Source organism: Ranitomeya variabilis, chromosome 3, assembly GCF_051348905.1.
Source record: "Ranitomeya variabilis isolate aRanVar5 chromosome 3, aRanVar5.hap1, whole genome shotgun sequence".
Lineage (NCBI taxonomy): Eukaryota > Metazoa > Chordata > Amphibia > Anura > Dendrobatidae > Ranitomeya > Ranitomeya variabilis.
The window spans coordinates 138,216,585-138,232,792 of NC_135234.1; the positions used below are offsets into that span (position 1 = coordinate 138,216,585).

Consider the following 16,208-nt stretch of genomic DNA (forward strand, 5'->3'; position numbering starts at 1 on the left):
TTTTTGTTTGCTATTGCAAAACATGGAGGTCTGTCTTTTGTGGACTTATGTAATCCTTGTGAGCTTTTATATTCTATGTTTTTATTGCCCACTGTCTGATGTTTGCCTGGTGTCTCTGATTCATCTTATCCCAAAAGCTGGCCACTGAAAGGTGAGGCTGAAACCAGAGTTCCACAGTGTACATTGCTATATAAGGCCTGAGAAACATGACTAAAACAGAAGGAGAAAGTTGGGTACCTGTACTTATACGTGTACAGTGTTGTGATACATAAGTTGGGATGCCCGTGCAGTGTTGTGAATTTTCCAGGGGTTCTCTGACTTGGTGCTTGCTTCTCTGAGACGGATGATGTTTAAAAGATCCTTGGTGATGATGTGAGTATATGTACTTAATCTTTATATGTACTTAACCTTTGTATGTTAAAATATACAAAAGAGTATGCAATCATACTATTCAATCATACTATTCCTTTAATGTTGCACTTTGAAATAAAACTGTGTTATATCGCAAGTAGTAGCCTTCTTTAAACCTGTATCTGAACCTTAGTTTTAAAAGCTTGGCAATACATGAGATAATCTTAAAAACGTGACCCTGTATTGTACTGTGTAATAGCGGTGTCTGACCGTGCAGTAAAATGGTCATATATACTGCAAATCACATACTTGCAGTCACACACCCACAGCTCCTAGCACCGGCACAGATCGCAGTAACGGCACACTTGTAGCTTAAGGCCGGACCACCCCTTTTAAGCTAATTAATGACTGCAACACCCCAATCACAATGGTGTCATGCAATGCCTATGCTGTAATCACCCAGGATTTCCGGGCACTGATCCTTAAAGTGACAGGCCTGAAATGTTACAGACCCAAAACACATTTCTAGGCCAAATGCCAACAGTTTTTGATAACACAAAATTTTAAACAAAAGACACAATTTACAATAAAAATTAACCCAGGGTCACAAGCTCTTAAAAAAAACAGAACAACATTAATACTTAGTCTGTGAAAGCAGAAATCCACTTTGAATTGTACAGTCTTGAAAATATCTCCCAAGATGATGCTTGTGCATAACCCAGAAAGCGATGAGTACCCTTATAAATGCAAACACTAGAAAAGTATATGGATTTTCTGCAAAAAATAAACTATAGAATGAAACACTATAGATGATGGAGTAAGAAAAGCGTGAAGCACAGGCCGAGATGCAGACAGAATATCAAAAGCCTCGTTCCACAGTCAACAAACAGTTTATGTGCTTGAAGAGCTGGTGGCGTCTAATCTTGTTATTTAGTGTAACGCCGCTGGGTTTATACCTCGTTTCTTCGGCGTTACTTTTGCATATCTCTGCTTTAACCCTTGCTCCTCTCCCCCTAATGTGCAGGGATACTGTTGTCTGTTACCTGTATGGATGCTGCTCAGTTCCCTGCCACCGCTGCGTAGCTGTACATGTGCTGTGATGACTCTGCTCTGCTGCATGGCCACTCGCATGTGCGGTCCCTGGCTGCCGCTTGGAAGCTAGCCTTGGCTTGCGAGGTCCTCTGCAGCTGGTGCATGGCTTCTCACGTGTGTCCAGGCTAGCAGCCGCTGCCAGGTGCCCTAAGCCTCAGTTCCTGTGCTGTCAGTGCTATAATGGTTTCTGTTTGTGCTTAGGGTGCGCGCGGCCACACCTACCCTGCTTTTATCAGGGTTTGAGTGTGCACCTGTGTTGCTTCCTCAGCCTATTGCTGAGGAGCAGCTCCTATATAAACTTCCTCTTTGCTACTGGGCGTTGCCAGAGCATTGCATTGTGTTTCTGTGTCTTGCCTTGTGAGGTATCCAGCTCCCGTTCTGTCTGCAGTAAGTTCTGGGAGAGCTGATGCCTGTCTCTCGCCTGTTCTGGGGGCTGAGTACCCAGATCCGCCTATCCTGGAGGCTGTATATCCAGATCCGTTTGTGTCTTGTTTACCCGCCTGTTCTGGGGGCAGAGTACCCAGATCCGCCTATCCTGGAGGCTGAATATCCAGTACCTGATCCTGTCTCTGTTATGTTTCTTAAGTCCTATTGTGTCTGGCACCCCGCACCCTGTGACTGAACTTTCCGGGCTCATCTTTCAAAGATGGAGTTCGGTGTTCTTGCTGAGCGTTTACTATTCTGTGCTCAGTCTTCCATGCGGTGCTAACCCTGTCTGGCCCAGTTCCAGTCCAGCGGAGCTAGCACCATCACGCTTGAGTTCCTTCCTAGGTCTGATGTCCGGAGCCTGATGGCCGAAGTTATGAACCTGATGACCTCCGCTACCTGGTCCTGTGCCCTCCGTGTCCCAGCCGATGACCTGGGCTGCCACGCCAGTGTCCAGCCTGTGTCTGATGTCCTTCCGGTGTCCGATGTCCTGATTTCTGGGCTGCCACGCCAGTGTCCCAGCCGATGACCTGGGCTGCCACGCCAGTGTCCCAGATGTCTTTCCGGTATTCCTGATGTCCTTTCATTGTCCGATGTCTTGATTCCCTGGGCTGCCACGCCTGTGTCCATGTGTCCTGCCTGTTTCCAGATGTCCTACCTGTGTCCTGATGTCCTGCCTGTGATGACGTCCTTCTGGATCGGTGTCTGATGTTCTCCTGCTGAGCCTGTGCTACGCCTGAGGCCTGAGAGAGAGGCCGTCCTAGTTAGCCCATGCCAGATGACCCTGGACTGCATCACCCCGTGATGACACCTGCCTGGTGTCTGATGTTCTCCAGCCGAGCCTGTGCTATGCTTGAGGCCTGAGAGAGAGGCCGTCCTAGTATGCCCGTGCCAGATGACCCTGGACTGCATCAACCCGTGATGACTCCTGCCATCGTCAGACGTCCATCTAAGCCTGTGTTCCTGATGTCCTGCCTGTGTTCCTGATGTCCTGCCTGTGTTCCTGATGTCCTGCCTGTGTTCCTGATGTCCTGCCTGTGTTCCTGATGTCCTGCCTGTGTTCCTGATGTCCTGCCTGTGTTCCTGATGTCCTGCTTGTGTTCCTGATGTCCTGCCTGTGTTCCTGGTGTCCTGCCTGTGATCCTGGTGTCCTGCCTGTGATCCTGGTGTCCTGCCTGTGATCCTGATGTCCCGCCTGTGGTCCTGAGGTCCACCCCGAGATGACATCCTTCTGGGATCGGTGTCTGATGTTCTCCTGCTGAGCCTGTGCTATGTCCTAGGCCTGAAAGATTGGCTGTCCTAGTATGCCCGTGCCAGATGACCCTGGACTGCATCAACCCGTGATGACTCCCGCCATTGTCTGACGTCTGAGTCGTGTACCCTTCCTAGACATGTGGAATCGGGATCCTGACATCATTATGTTCTTGTTATGTACTGTGCTATCATTTAAGTAAACTTTGTTTCTTCATACCTGAAGTTGTGCGGTGTAGTCTAGTTCTGCATATCTACATCTTGTTCACATGCTCAGCTGCCACAGACCCTGCTCGCTACCGTTCCCTAGTCTGGGTAGGTCCAGGTTACTCTGTGGTCCAGTGGGTCCACATTGCGTTCCTTTTTGGGACGCTCGCCCACGTCATCATGGTCTGGCGACGTGGAGGTGTCGGCTCGGCCACGTTTGTGGTCGCAGCCGCAACATTTAGCCTGCGGAGAACAGGTACGAGCTGCAGCACACAAGCACAGCAGGATATTTATTAAGCAGCAGTTGCCTTAATAAATCACCACTGCAGGTAAAAAATACACTATTCATTGAAAATCACTGTATAGACAATACATTTCCATACACACATCCCATATAGGATATAAGCCACATAATACAGCACAACAATGCTATATTTGCTGGTTTCATTAAAAAAAACATAATAGCTTAAAAACAGTTCAGTTTTGGCATCAGCAGCGCTATCCTATTATGTGGCGCATGAGGCATGTTGTCAACACTATAAATCATACAGACATTTTAATACAGAGAAAATGGCTTTGTCCTATGCCATCAGAACAGGGATACACTGCTGGGAGCGAGTAAAGAATTTGCATGGACATCACGGCAAAACTGTACAAATTGATGAATTCTTACAAAAATTGTCTGTTAGCATGTGTAGACGCATCGCCTTATTGGCGCCAATACATGCTGGCTGTTAATACGGTGATCGACATCATGTGCGTTGTGGAGGAGAACCATTGTTAGATCTGCTCCCCATTAAACTGCAGGAGGAGAACATATCCCAAAAGCAGGAAATATTGGGGATGACATCAGGAAATCTAACATTAGAATGTCCAACTAGCGCAAACTTTTTAGAGCATATAAAAAGAGATAAAATCCTATGATCCCAATGTATTAAAACGCCTCTATAAATCACTGATGGGGCTACATCTAGAATACGGAATCCAGTTTTGGGCTCCACATTGTAAAAAAGATATTCAGAAGTTAGAATCCTTCATTAGAAAAAAAAAAAGACCATCAGAGGGGATCTAATTTATATGTATGAAAAACATGTGTGGTCAGTACAGAGGACTGGCACATGACTTATTCCTTCCAAAGATCATAGTAAGGACCAGAGGCGACATTACGGGTGGAAGAAAGCGATTCTGGCAGCTAAATAGGAAAGGTTTCCTACTCAAGTTTCATTCACTTAGTTCGCAGTACCCAGAGAATCCCCAGTTTGTAGTTGTCCAATCTTTAATAAAACATAACCATTGTATACTGTAAAGCTATACCGTATTTTTTGGATTATAAGATGCACTTTTCCTCCAAATATGGGGGGAAAATGGGGGGCGTCTTATAATGCAAATGTACTTTACCGGTACCATTGCTGCAGGCCGCTGGCTGGAATGAAGGGTGTCCAGCGGTGCTGCGGGTGTCCGGCACTGCTACCCAGTGCTCTGCGGGTGTCTTTGGTGCTGCGGATGCGCGTCCGGCACTGCCCGATGCTGCTGCGGCAGTCTCTGGTCCTGCAGGGGCCCACCACAGCAGTCTCATGGTTTCCTGTGCTGTGGACTCCTAGAAAATGGCTGCCGGGCGGGGTGGCGCATGCACAGATGGAGATCTCGGCCCTGAGATCTAGGGAGATGAGATTTCAGCGCTGAAATCTCATCTCCAGAGATCTCAGTGCCGAGATCTCTATCTGCGCATGCGCCGCTCCCCCAGCGGCCATTTTACGGAGTCCACCACACAGGAAATCATGGGACTCCCGGGGCTCTGGCTTTTCACAAAATGTCGGCAGAGCCCAGGCAGCACTGGAGACCGCCGCAGCAGCAGCACCGGGCAGTGCCATCCGGGCACCCGCAGCACCGGAGACACCCACAGAGCACTGGGCAGCAGCGCCAGACACTGGCAGCACTGCCGAACATCCCTTCATCCCAGCCTACGGCCTGCAGTATCACCCAACTCCTGCCTCCTCCAGCAGAGACCCTGGGTCCCCACTTCACCATAGCCACCACCCCTGGTAAGCAATAAGATGCATGGATTATAAGAAGCACCACCATTTTATTAAAAAAAATGTTTTCCTATTTTTCTCCTCAAAATTTGGGGTGCATCTTATAATCCGGAGTGTCTTATAAAGCGAAAAATAAGGTAATATTTTAGAATATACTTGATGTTTCCTATCCTCAACAATTTTAAGGCCTTCGTGGATGTACCGTATTTTCTGGTGTATAAGACGACTGGGCGTATAAGACGACCCCCATCTTTTCCATATAAAATATGGAATTTGGGATATGCCCGCTGTATAAGACGGGGGTCATCTTATACACCCAGTCATCTTATACGGCGTGTGGTTACCAGGGTCTGAAGGTGAGGAAACTCTCCTTCAGGCCCTGGGATCCATATTCATGTTAAAAATAAAGAATAAAAATAAAAAATATGGATATACTCACCCCTCCGAGAAGCCTGGCTGTCACTACTGCAAGCTTCTGCCTCCGTTCCTAAGAATTGCAGAGCATGAAGGACCCTCGATGACGTCGCAGTCCTGTGATTGGTCCGTGACCGCTCATGTGACCGGTCACCTGACCGTGACGTCATCGAAGGTCCTTCACGCTCTGCAATTCTTAGGAACGGAGGCAGACGCTTGCAGCGGTGACAGCCAGGCTTCTCGGAGGGGTGAGTATATCCATATTTTTTATTTTTATTCTTTATTTTTTACATGAATATGGATCCCAGGGCCTGAAGGAGAGTTTCCTCTCCTTCAGACCCTGGGAACATCCAGGATCGCTCCCTGTACATGCCGTACCTGGCGTATAAGACGACCCCCGACTTTTGGGACAATTTTTAGGGGTTAAAAAGTCGTCTTATACGCCGGAAAATACGGTAAGTTATTTATCACAAAGCCCCCGTTAGAAATGTTTGGTCTATAGAGTTGTAGAATCTTTTCTCCTCTGTGCGGTCTGTGTGTAATCTCCCTCTTCAGATTCTGCAATGGGTGTCCTGCTACATTACTAAACTATGATGTAGGATCCCCCTCCTGCACTTACACATTCTGCAGTATGTGTACTGTGACACAGCACATCCTAGGTGATCCCCTGCATTATCTTACAGGAACCGCCATCGGTTCGCTGCTCTCTAATACTGCCTGCTGAGCGGGGTACCTCTTCTCTTCGACTCCTCTAAGAAAGCTGTACTCTGAAGAGTTAAAGAAGGAGATGAGATCAGCCATGAGCTGACAGCAACCAGAAGCAGTTTACTGTGGACTTGAGAGGGTTGAGAAGTGAAAATAAGTTCTCATGTAGCCACAGGGTGTTAACTAGAGATAAGCAGATCGCTTCCCATAACCCGAGTCGGTGGTCCAGGTCAGTGCTCTCTAGACATGGACAGGAGCTGTGCGAATTTCTTTACCCTCAGAATTCCAGGCTCAGCTTACGATTAGCTGCGCAAGCGAGAAGTCACCACACCAGACCAGCAATTCAAATGTCACACAGAGGTACGCGGAAGCTGAGAAAGTTCACGTAGCTTCCTTTCTACGGCCAGAAAGCATTGACCTGGACTGTGGACCGGGGTTGTACGAAGCGATCTGCTCATCTCTAGCGTTTACTTACAGCTGCTGGGACCCACATTGATTTTACGCATGCTAGAATGGTGCAATAGTGCAAATGCTCAGCCGTGGCTCAAATCATTCTTTATGTGGCTGCCAAGCACTGCAGACTCATACCAATCTATAAGTGGTCACCTTTCCTTTGGGCAGGTGGTAAATTATCTTCACCAAACAACACTTTCAGTGTCAGATTCAGCATTATAGCCAGCTAAGTAAGAGTGCTTTCAAATTGCGTTCAGAGACAAGCTCAGTGGCCCTATCGCAGGGGTGGGGAATCTTTTTTCTGCCAAGGGCCATTTGGATATGTATCCCATCCTTCGGGGACCATACAAACTCTGCCCACAAAGTACATCCTGACTCTGGCACTGGTGTCAGGACGTAATCTTTCATTGTACGCCCTTCAGTGTTCAGTAGTGAACTGTTATGATCCTTAGTGGCTGAGGATCACAGAATGAACTAGCTAAGTTACTGAACATAGAACGAGCTCTAGGGAGGTGGTAACTGGACTGACCGCAAAACCTGATCCTAACCAAACACACTGAAGGTAGCCGGTGAACGTGCTTAAATTCCTGGACGTCTCGACGCAGCCTGAGAAACTTGCTACCCCTATAGAGAAAAGTAAGACCTCACTTACCTCAGAGAAATGACCCCAAAGATATAGTAAGCCCCCAACAAATATTAACGGTGAGGTAAGGGGAAAATACAAAACGTAGAAATGAAAACAGATTCAGCAAATGAGGCCCACTAATACTAGATAGCAGAAGACAGGCAGGGAACTGTGCGGTCAGTAAAAAACCCTATACAAAATATCCACGCTGAGAATACAAGAACCCCCACACCAACTAACTGTGTGAGGGGAGAAACTCAGCCCCCTAGAGCTACCAGAAAGCAAGGAAATCACATATTAGCAAGCTGGACAAGGACAAGTAAATAACAAAGAAACATATTGAACACTAATGAGCAAAAAATAACCAAACAGAAAACTTAGCTTCTCTTGGAGAGACTGATAGCGAAGGAATTCAGGAGGATCAAGATAGCACTGAATACATCGACAGCAGGCAAACACTGAAAGTCCAGGTGAGCTAAATAGGAAACCAGCTAACAGATAACGAGTCAGCTGATCCGCCTCAGACCTGCAGAAAGACACAAAGAGCCACCAGAAGGAGCCCAAAGACAGCACTCACACAGTACCACTTGTGACCACAAGAGGGAGCCCAAAAACAGAGTTCACAACAGTGAACACTGTGTGTGTATGCTACCAGAGCAAGAAGAAATTAATGAGCTTGTGGCAATCAAAATACAGCTCCTTGCCCAAGAATGCAGTCCCGGAGAATCTGGTCGAGGGTCTGATAAATGGTTATCGAGGGTTGTAAATGGCCCTGGGGCCTGAGGTTCCCCACCCCTGCCCTATCGGAACATAAGTCCAAACCCCCCAGCAACACGAGATTCGGACTTACGTATGCGCCGACGGGACCACAGACTGTAATGGTGTTGGCAGATGTCATGCACCATTTTCGGGAGTGTACACCTACTGAAGGCAGACACTCAGAAGCAAACTACTACGTCTGAGTGTCCGCTCAAGTGCAAAAGATGATGCACGTCAGAATGCACGTTCACTTTGCTGGCATCATTACACTTTGCTGGCATCATTACATTCTGTGGCCCCATCGGCACATACGTCCTAATCCCGTTTTGCGGATGTTCAGACACATGTTCTTGAACACATTGTGAAAGCACCCTAAGGATTTGCCCAGACTCTACAGCAGAATGTTAGGAAATATTTAATGAATATACGGTAATTTAGTAAGTTGCTCAATTTTGCAGGAAGGAAGCAAATGAACAGTAAAAGAAAATCAGTGAAAAAAGTTCATAGTCTCTAAGCTTTATTTACGCAAGGCTAGTCTGTCCTATTAGGGAAAATAAATCACTTGGAGATGTAGGTACTTGTGTCACCTGCTTTTACTAATGGATATATTACTGGGCAGTAGACTTTTGATTAGATTTTTGCATATGTTTTTAAAACAATTAACAATGGAGTTCTGTACCGATCCAAATTTATGGTAAAAAGTCTGACATTGTGAGGGGCACATACTTTATTATACACTTGCTTTTAATATTTCATAGCTGATAGCAAATACAGAACAAATGAGAGAAACCAACAACTGGTCTTGTGTGACCGGCTGCAGGAACCAGCTTCTTATACAGAATTCAGTGCATGCAGGCTTGTCCTGAGGAGTCTGCGGCCCCCATTACGGTTCACTCTCACCGATTCTAGATTTGTTCTTAGCAGCAAATAAAAGCTGCATGGATACAACAGAATGTAAGCACTTATCAATGCAGAACTCCTTAATGCTTTATTTACAAAACCTGGAGGAAAAAAAACATTGAACTCTGACTGGACTTGCAGTAGAAGTGTGTGCACATATGCCCATGGTGTAAGAATGAGGTTATCGGCTTCCTAAGGTAAATTATTTTACTGCATGCAATGGTGAACCTCGTCACTCCATAGCCCCAGGCGGTAAATTAAATCATCACAGTTTTATATTTTATGCATGTACCCATAAACACTTATATATGGTATGTTACTTCTGCTTTGAGACCATCATTGTATTACGTACAGATTATTTGAGAAGACAACTTCACTTGAAAATTTTTGAGAAGACAACTTCACTTGAAAATTTTTTATTCCCCGACATACATTTTACATACTGGATATGTTCTTCTAGAACTAGGACCCTCGTATCACCTGTTCTCATATGCTTCATGCATTTATTAGTCATCTGTGTCTGTACTTTTAAACATACTGGTTGGTAACCAGTCCATGCAGCATTACATGAACACCCAATTCCTACATTATGGCTAGTCAGAACTATGAAAACAATTGTTCCCATCCACCTTTGGTGTCTCCCCTTTTCCTCATAGAATGTAAGCTTGCGAGCAGGGCCCTCATTTCTCTTGGTGTCTGTTGATTGATGTGATTATTGTTTTTCTTTAATGTCTTTATTGACTGTACAAGTCCCCTATAAAATGTAAAGTGCAGCGGAATATGTTGGCGCTATAAAAATAAAATTGTTATAATAGAAGTTCACTTCCATAGGAGACCATTTTTAATGCAATTTTGAGTCCCTCTATTGGCCTTTGTTAGTTTGACCAGGTTCAGACTGTCCCACAGGAGAAGAGGTGTATCTCCTGGTTGGCCCCTGCGCAGGAGTAAGCTAGTTACCCCCCAACAGTAAGGCTCTGTGCACACGTAAGAAAAGAGGTGCAGAATTTTATGCACAAAATCCGCAGCTCCTGGCAGAATCCGCGGTCACGGTTTTGCCGTGGTTTTTATGCGGATTTTGTGCCGTTTTTATGAGGATTTTGTGTGGATTTTCTGCGGTTTTTGCCACTGCGGATTTTTAACTTGGAGGGGTGCAGAAACGCTGCAGATCCGCACAAAAGAAGTGACATGCACTTCTTTGAAATCCGCAGCAATTCTGCACTGATTTTTCTGCACCGTCTTCACAGCTTTTTTTTTCTCCATAGAATAACATTATACTGAACATCACAGTGCGGATCTGCAGCGTTTCTGCGCGGAAAAATCCGCTGCGGATCCCTAACCCTAACAGTAGCTGGCGCAATATATTTGATTCTCTCTGTACAGACAAAAGTAGAATCTGATCAGTCATTCAACAAACTACCCAGTTTATTATTGCATAGAGATATAGGGAAATTTGTGACTGATGGTAATGTAATATTCGCATATTGCTGACCAGTGAGCCCCCAGAGGCCAGCACTGCTCCAGTAACCACTCAAAACATAGTGAGCGGGGGCTGTAAAAATGCCTCGCACTAAATGACAGCCGACTCAGCACTGATGCACTATTCAGCAAGCTGTCAGTCACTGACAGGGCATGCTTACAGCCGCCGCTCACTATGTACTGAGTGGTGACCGGGGCCACGCCAGCCATGCCTACAAGACTGAAAGCCGGAGGCTGCTGAGAGGAATAAAGTTAATTTCTCCCCAGTAGCCAGGCCACAGTTCACTGTTCGCACAGCTTTAGAATGCTATTAACCTACAGATTAATCTGATATGTGCAGGCAAATAGAATTTTATATGAGATGTTTCCCTTTAAATGCTATTTCCTGGCTAACTGCAGCCACCACTAGGGGGAGCAGGGGAGTTTTCTGTATACGCCTTTATTATTGAGTTTAGTGTATAAATATTAACTCCCTCTAGTGGCAAATGAAGGTAGCCAGGAGTTTATAAATAATCTCTATTTCTATTAAATGTATTTGGCGATAATGTATTAATATATACATACACTATGTTCCGAATTATTATGCAAATTACGTTTTTCTCAGATTTTCCTAAATGGTCGGTGTAAATGACAGTCAGTCTAATAAAAGTCATCACCCGTTAGAGTATACATCAAATTTTATTGGAGAAACCTCCCAATGATAACAGTATAATCTCCAAAATGAATAAAAACTCAAAATGCACTGTTCAAAATTATGAGGCACAGTAGAATTTCTAAACATTTGATCTGTTTTAAAGAACTGAAAATGCTTATTTGTGGAATTTGCAGCATTAGGAGGTCACATTCACTGAACAAAAAAGCTATTTAACTCCAAAACATCCTAACAGGCCAAGTTACATGGTAACATAGGACCCTTCTTTGATATCACCTTCACAATTCTTGCATCCACTGAACTTGTGAGTTTTTGGAGAGTTTCTGCTTGTATTTATTTGCATGAAGTCAGAATAGCCTCCCAGAGCTGCGGTTTTGATGTGAACTGCCTCCCACCCTCAGAGATCTTTTGCTTGATGATACTCCAAAGGTTCTCTATAGGGTTGAGGTCAGGAGAAGATGGTGGCCACACCATGAGTTTATCTCCTTTTATGCCCATAGCAGCCAATGAGGTATTCTTTGCAGCATAAGATGGGGCATTGTCATGCATGAAGATGATTTTGCTCCTGAAGGCACATTTCTGCTTTTTATACCATGGAAGAAAGTTGTCAGTAAGAAACTATATACTTTGCAGAGGTCATTTTCACACTTTCAGGAACCTTAAAGGGCCCTACCAGCTGTTTCCCCATGATTCTGGCCCAAAACATGACTCCTCCAACTCCTTGCTGACGTCGCAGCCTTGTTAGGACATGGTGGCCATCCACCAACCATCCACTACTCCATCCATCTGGACCATCCAGGGTTGCTCGACACTCATCAGTAAACAAGACTGTTTGAAAATTAGTCTTGATGTATGTCTGGGCCCACAGCAACCGTTTCTGCTTGTTAACACTCTTTAGGGGTGTCCGAATAGTAGTAGGTTTATGCACCACAGCAAGCCTTTGAAGGATCCTACACCTTGAGATTTGAGGAACTCCAGAGGCACCAGCAGCTTCAAATAACTGTTTGCTGCTTTGTAATGGTATTTTGGCAGTTGCTCTCTTAATCCAATGAATTTGTCTGGCATAAACCTTCCTCATTATGCCTTTATCTGCATGAACTCCGTCTGAGCTCTGTTTCAGTCACAAATCTCTTCACAGTATGATGATCACTCTTAAGTTTTCGCGAAATAGCTAATGTTTTCATGCCTTGTCCAAGGCCTTGTACTATTTAACACTTTTCAGCAGCAGAAAGATTCTTTTTATTTTCCATATTGTTTGAAACCTGTGACCTGCTTAATAATGTGGAACATCATTTCTAAGTAGTTTTCCTTTAATTTGAATCACCTGGAAAAATAATTATCACATGTGTTTAAGATTGATTTCAGTGAACTATAGAGGCCTGAGACACAATACCATCCACAAGTTTATTTGAAAAGAGAAACAATTAAATCTTTATGACACTTAAATGCAATTTGCATAATAATTTGGAACACAGTGTATATATATATATATATATATATATATATATATATATATATATCTCCGACAGCTATAACGATGCATTTTCATAATTAGCACATTCATTTTCACTTAAACAACAGGATATAGTGCTAGAAGGTGAATATTTTGCATTTCATTGTTCATTTACCACAGTTTCATTTATTCAGATTTTGATACATGAGCTTCATAGAGAAAACTATTTTCTGATTGTAAATTTAATGGCAAACCTAAGTTCAGAACAGACTCTTAAAATGTTGTTTGCAGACATTAAAGTCGATTATTCACAAATCTAAACTAATATATCCCCAAGAAACAAGTACAATGCCGGATTGATCTCATGTGATTTATTTTTGACAGAGGAACATCTGTGCTGCATTGTTCGGGTTCACAAACATTTTCCTGTTTTTTGTTATTAAAATTAATTTATAAGCCCTGCTATAGCATTCCTCAAGGATTTCACTCCAATGTTGTACTGTGTTCCTAAGGTTCCAGAGCAGTATCATGAGAAAAGTGAGCTTTACTTATGTGAGTCTGACGGTATCTTCTCGCTACGCAGAACTAAGTGTACAACCGGGATCTGGGCAAACAGCCAGGCTACAAGCTGATAGATCTCCGAGCTCAGATAAATCAAGTTTAGAACCACTGAACACTTCATCAGTGTATCAAAATATCTGGCCAAGGTTACTAAACTACAGGGATCACCAAATTTTAAAGTCATCAGTACGTTAACCCTTGTACCGAGCCCAACTTCCACTAACTACTTCCTACATTTGTGCAAGTCCTATGGCTGGAGAGAGTAAGGTCTATCATGTCCGTTATTGAAAGGACGACATGCAAAATTAGAAAAAGGTGCATCAGCCCACAACTTCCCCCAAGAAAAATCATCAGATTGCTGGTGCATCCAGCTGCCAGACTTGGATTGGACAACTGATTGTCAGTAGGTCTGCCATTCACAAGGGAACAATCCTTTTTAACCAAAAATGACCATCCTGTAAATTTGTAACAAACAGTTTTGACGGTAACAAACTGAAACAATGACTAAAAATTTCCAAAAAGTAGACCACTCTCACTGGGTGCACATTCGAGGTATTTCCAAAGTTTCTAGGTCTCAATACAAAAATATTAACAGGAAACCATAGAGTTATGTTAGTTTTCTTATATTGTACAGGGATCACATGGCAATTACCAATAATAAAAAAAATGAGATGACCACAAATTATACAGATCCCAATGATACCAGTTAGCAGTGCCACCTCTGACAGTGACCCTCTCTAATATGGCCAACTATGGTGGAGGACAACTAATAGGTTGACCCCTTCTTGCATGTGGTAAAAATTATACCTAAATGACTACATGAAAGTGATCATGCTGCCATTGTTTTTGCCAGTGGGGGTAGTGCTATACAACGGCGATGGTAGATAACATTTTACTATGAACTTGGGAATAAACTGTAAGAGATTTTAGAGTTCTGTAAAAACTTGACCAAGAAAGTAAAATATAAAAGAATGGAAAAAAAAAGAAAAAAGTAAGCCCCAAATCATCAAGATCAGCAGTATATTTTCATCCAAGTCTTGATGAAGTGGCTTAAGAGAGTGTGAGGCGCCTGAATCAGTAAGAGGCACTTGCTTCACAACGAATCAGGCGAGGCGCATTGTGGCGGTATCTCTGTGTGCGCCTCATCATAAAGCTTATACAAATTCTCGAGTTGTGTATAAAGCTTTGAAAAGTTGCAAAAATTTTTAGCAAGTGCCCTGGCATCAAAGCTTTGATGATATATGCAGACTGCTGACAAATTGTATGCACAGCTGTGATATATACATGCATATATGTGTGACTTGCTTCTCTCTACAGTCTGTACGTTGGCAAAGAAAAAAAAGTAAAAGATCACAGAGAACCAGACTAAATTATAGTTTTTTTTTTCTAGGTTGTAATGATGGAAACACATACAGAAGGAACCAGGACATACAGAACTGTAAAATTAGACTACGTGCACACATTGAGTATTGGATGCAGACATTTCTGCATCTCTTGGCAGGAAAACCTCAGAGGCAAAAACACAAGTTTTTTCAGCTTTTATGATGTGTTTTCGCATGTGCTTATTTACCTGTGTTTTTGGACTGCAATGAAAGCTATATAGATAGATAATAGAGTTACATAGATAATAGATATAGACATACAGACATACCCATATTACATATTATTACATAGCACAGCTTTTTATGAATAAATAAATAAATGAAAAAAAAACAACGCAGTTTCTCCCTCATTTTTTTGCAACCAGCAAAGATAAAGCAGACAGCTGTGGGCTTATAATATCAGGCTGGGACGGTCCCTGGGTATTGGGCCCATCCAACCTAAAAACACCATCCTGCAGCCGCCCCAGAAGTGCCACTTCACGGCTCTTATTAATTGCGCTCGTGCAGTAGCAATTGGTGTAATGGTAGTTGCTGTTGATGTCTGCTGTGAATTGTCCAAAAACACAGCTGACATCAAACCCTGGGGTTAGTAGTAGAGAGGTGTCTATCAGACAACCAGTGCACACTGACTTAATGTGCAGAGTTGCTTATTTTGTATTTTTTTTTTTAAGATGCATGGGAGCATAAAAAGGTGAAAGGTGGTTACAAAACTGTACACATCCCTTCTAAGGCCGGGGTCACACTAGACCGTAATACGGACGAGTGCTATGCGATAAAAAATCGCATAGCACTCGGCCCAATGTTAATTTATGGTGCAGCTCCCATCATCCGATATTTTCTCCGACGTATTCAGGATCCGAGTGAAATCGCAGCATGCTGCGATTGTCAGCGTATCTCGGCCGAGACTCACCAATGCAAGTCTATGGGTGCGAGAAAAAATCGGATTACACACGGACCATGCGTGTGCATTGCGAGAAATACGCAGCGGTGTTCTCTAGAAAAGCCGGTAATTCAATTGCCGGCTTTTCATTTCTCCTTCCGAAACCCGACATGATATGAGACAAGGTTTACATACAGTAAACCATCTCATATCCCCCTTTTTTTGCATATTCCACACTACTAATGTTAGTAGTGTGTATGTGCAAAATGTGGGCGCTGTAGCTTGTAAAATAAAGGGTTAAATGGCGGAAAAAATTGGCGTGGGCTCCCGCGCAATTTTCTCTGCTAGAGTGGTAAAGCCAGTGACTGAGGGCAGATATTAATAGCCAGGAGAGGGTCCATGGTTATTGGCCCCCCCTAGCTACAAACATCTGCCCCCAGCCACCCCAGAAAAGGCACATCTGGAAGATGCGCCTATTCTGGCACTTGGCCACTCTCTTCCCACTCCCGTGTAGCGGTGGGATATGGGGTAATGAAGGGTTAATGCCACCTTGCTATTGTAAGGTGACATTAAGCCAGATTATTAATG

The 16,208-nt window shown here is 43.9% G+C and overlaps 1 protein-coding gene across 3 annotated transcripts in view; it reads right to left on the reverse strand.

The window, feature by feature from the left end:
• DHRSX (dehydrogenase/reductase X-linked) overlaps positions 1-16,208 on the reverse strand; it is a 531,490-nt gene that overhangs the window by 282,565 nt on the left and 232,717 nt on the right. Inside the window, exon 1 of one of the 3 annotated variants that reach the window (XM_077294698.1) lies at positions 1,395-1,786. The exons of the other annotated variants lie outside the window; for them this stretch is intronic. Coding sequence (XP_077150813.1) covers positions 1,395-1,482 — 88 coding nt within the window. The 5' untranslated portion in view covers positions 1,483-1,786. Of the gene's footprint in view, positions 1-1,394; positions 1,787-16,208 lie in introns of those variants that run through there. 3 annotated transcript variants of the gene reach the window in all.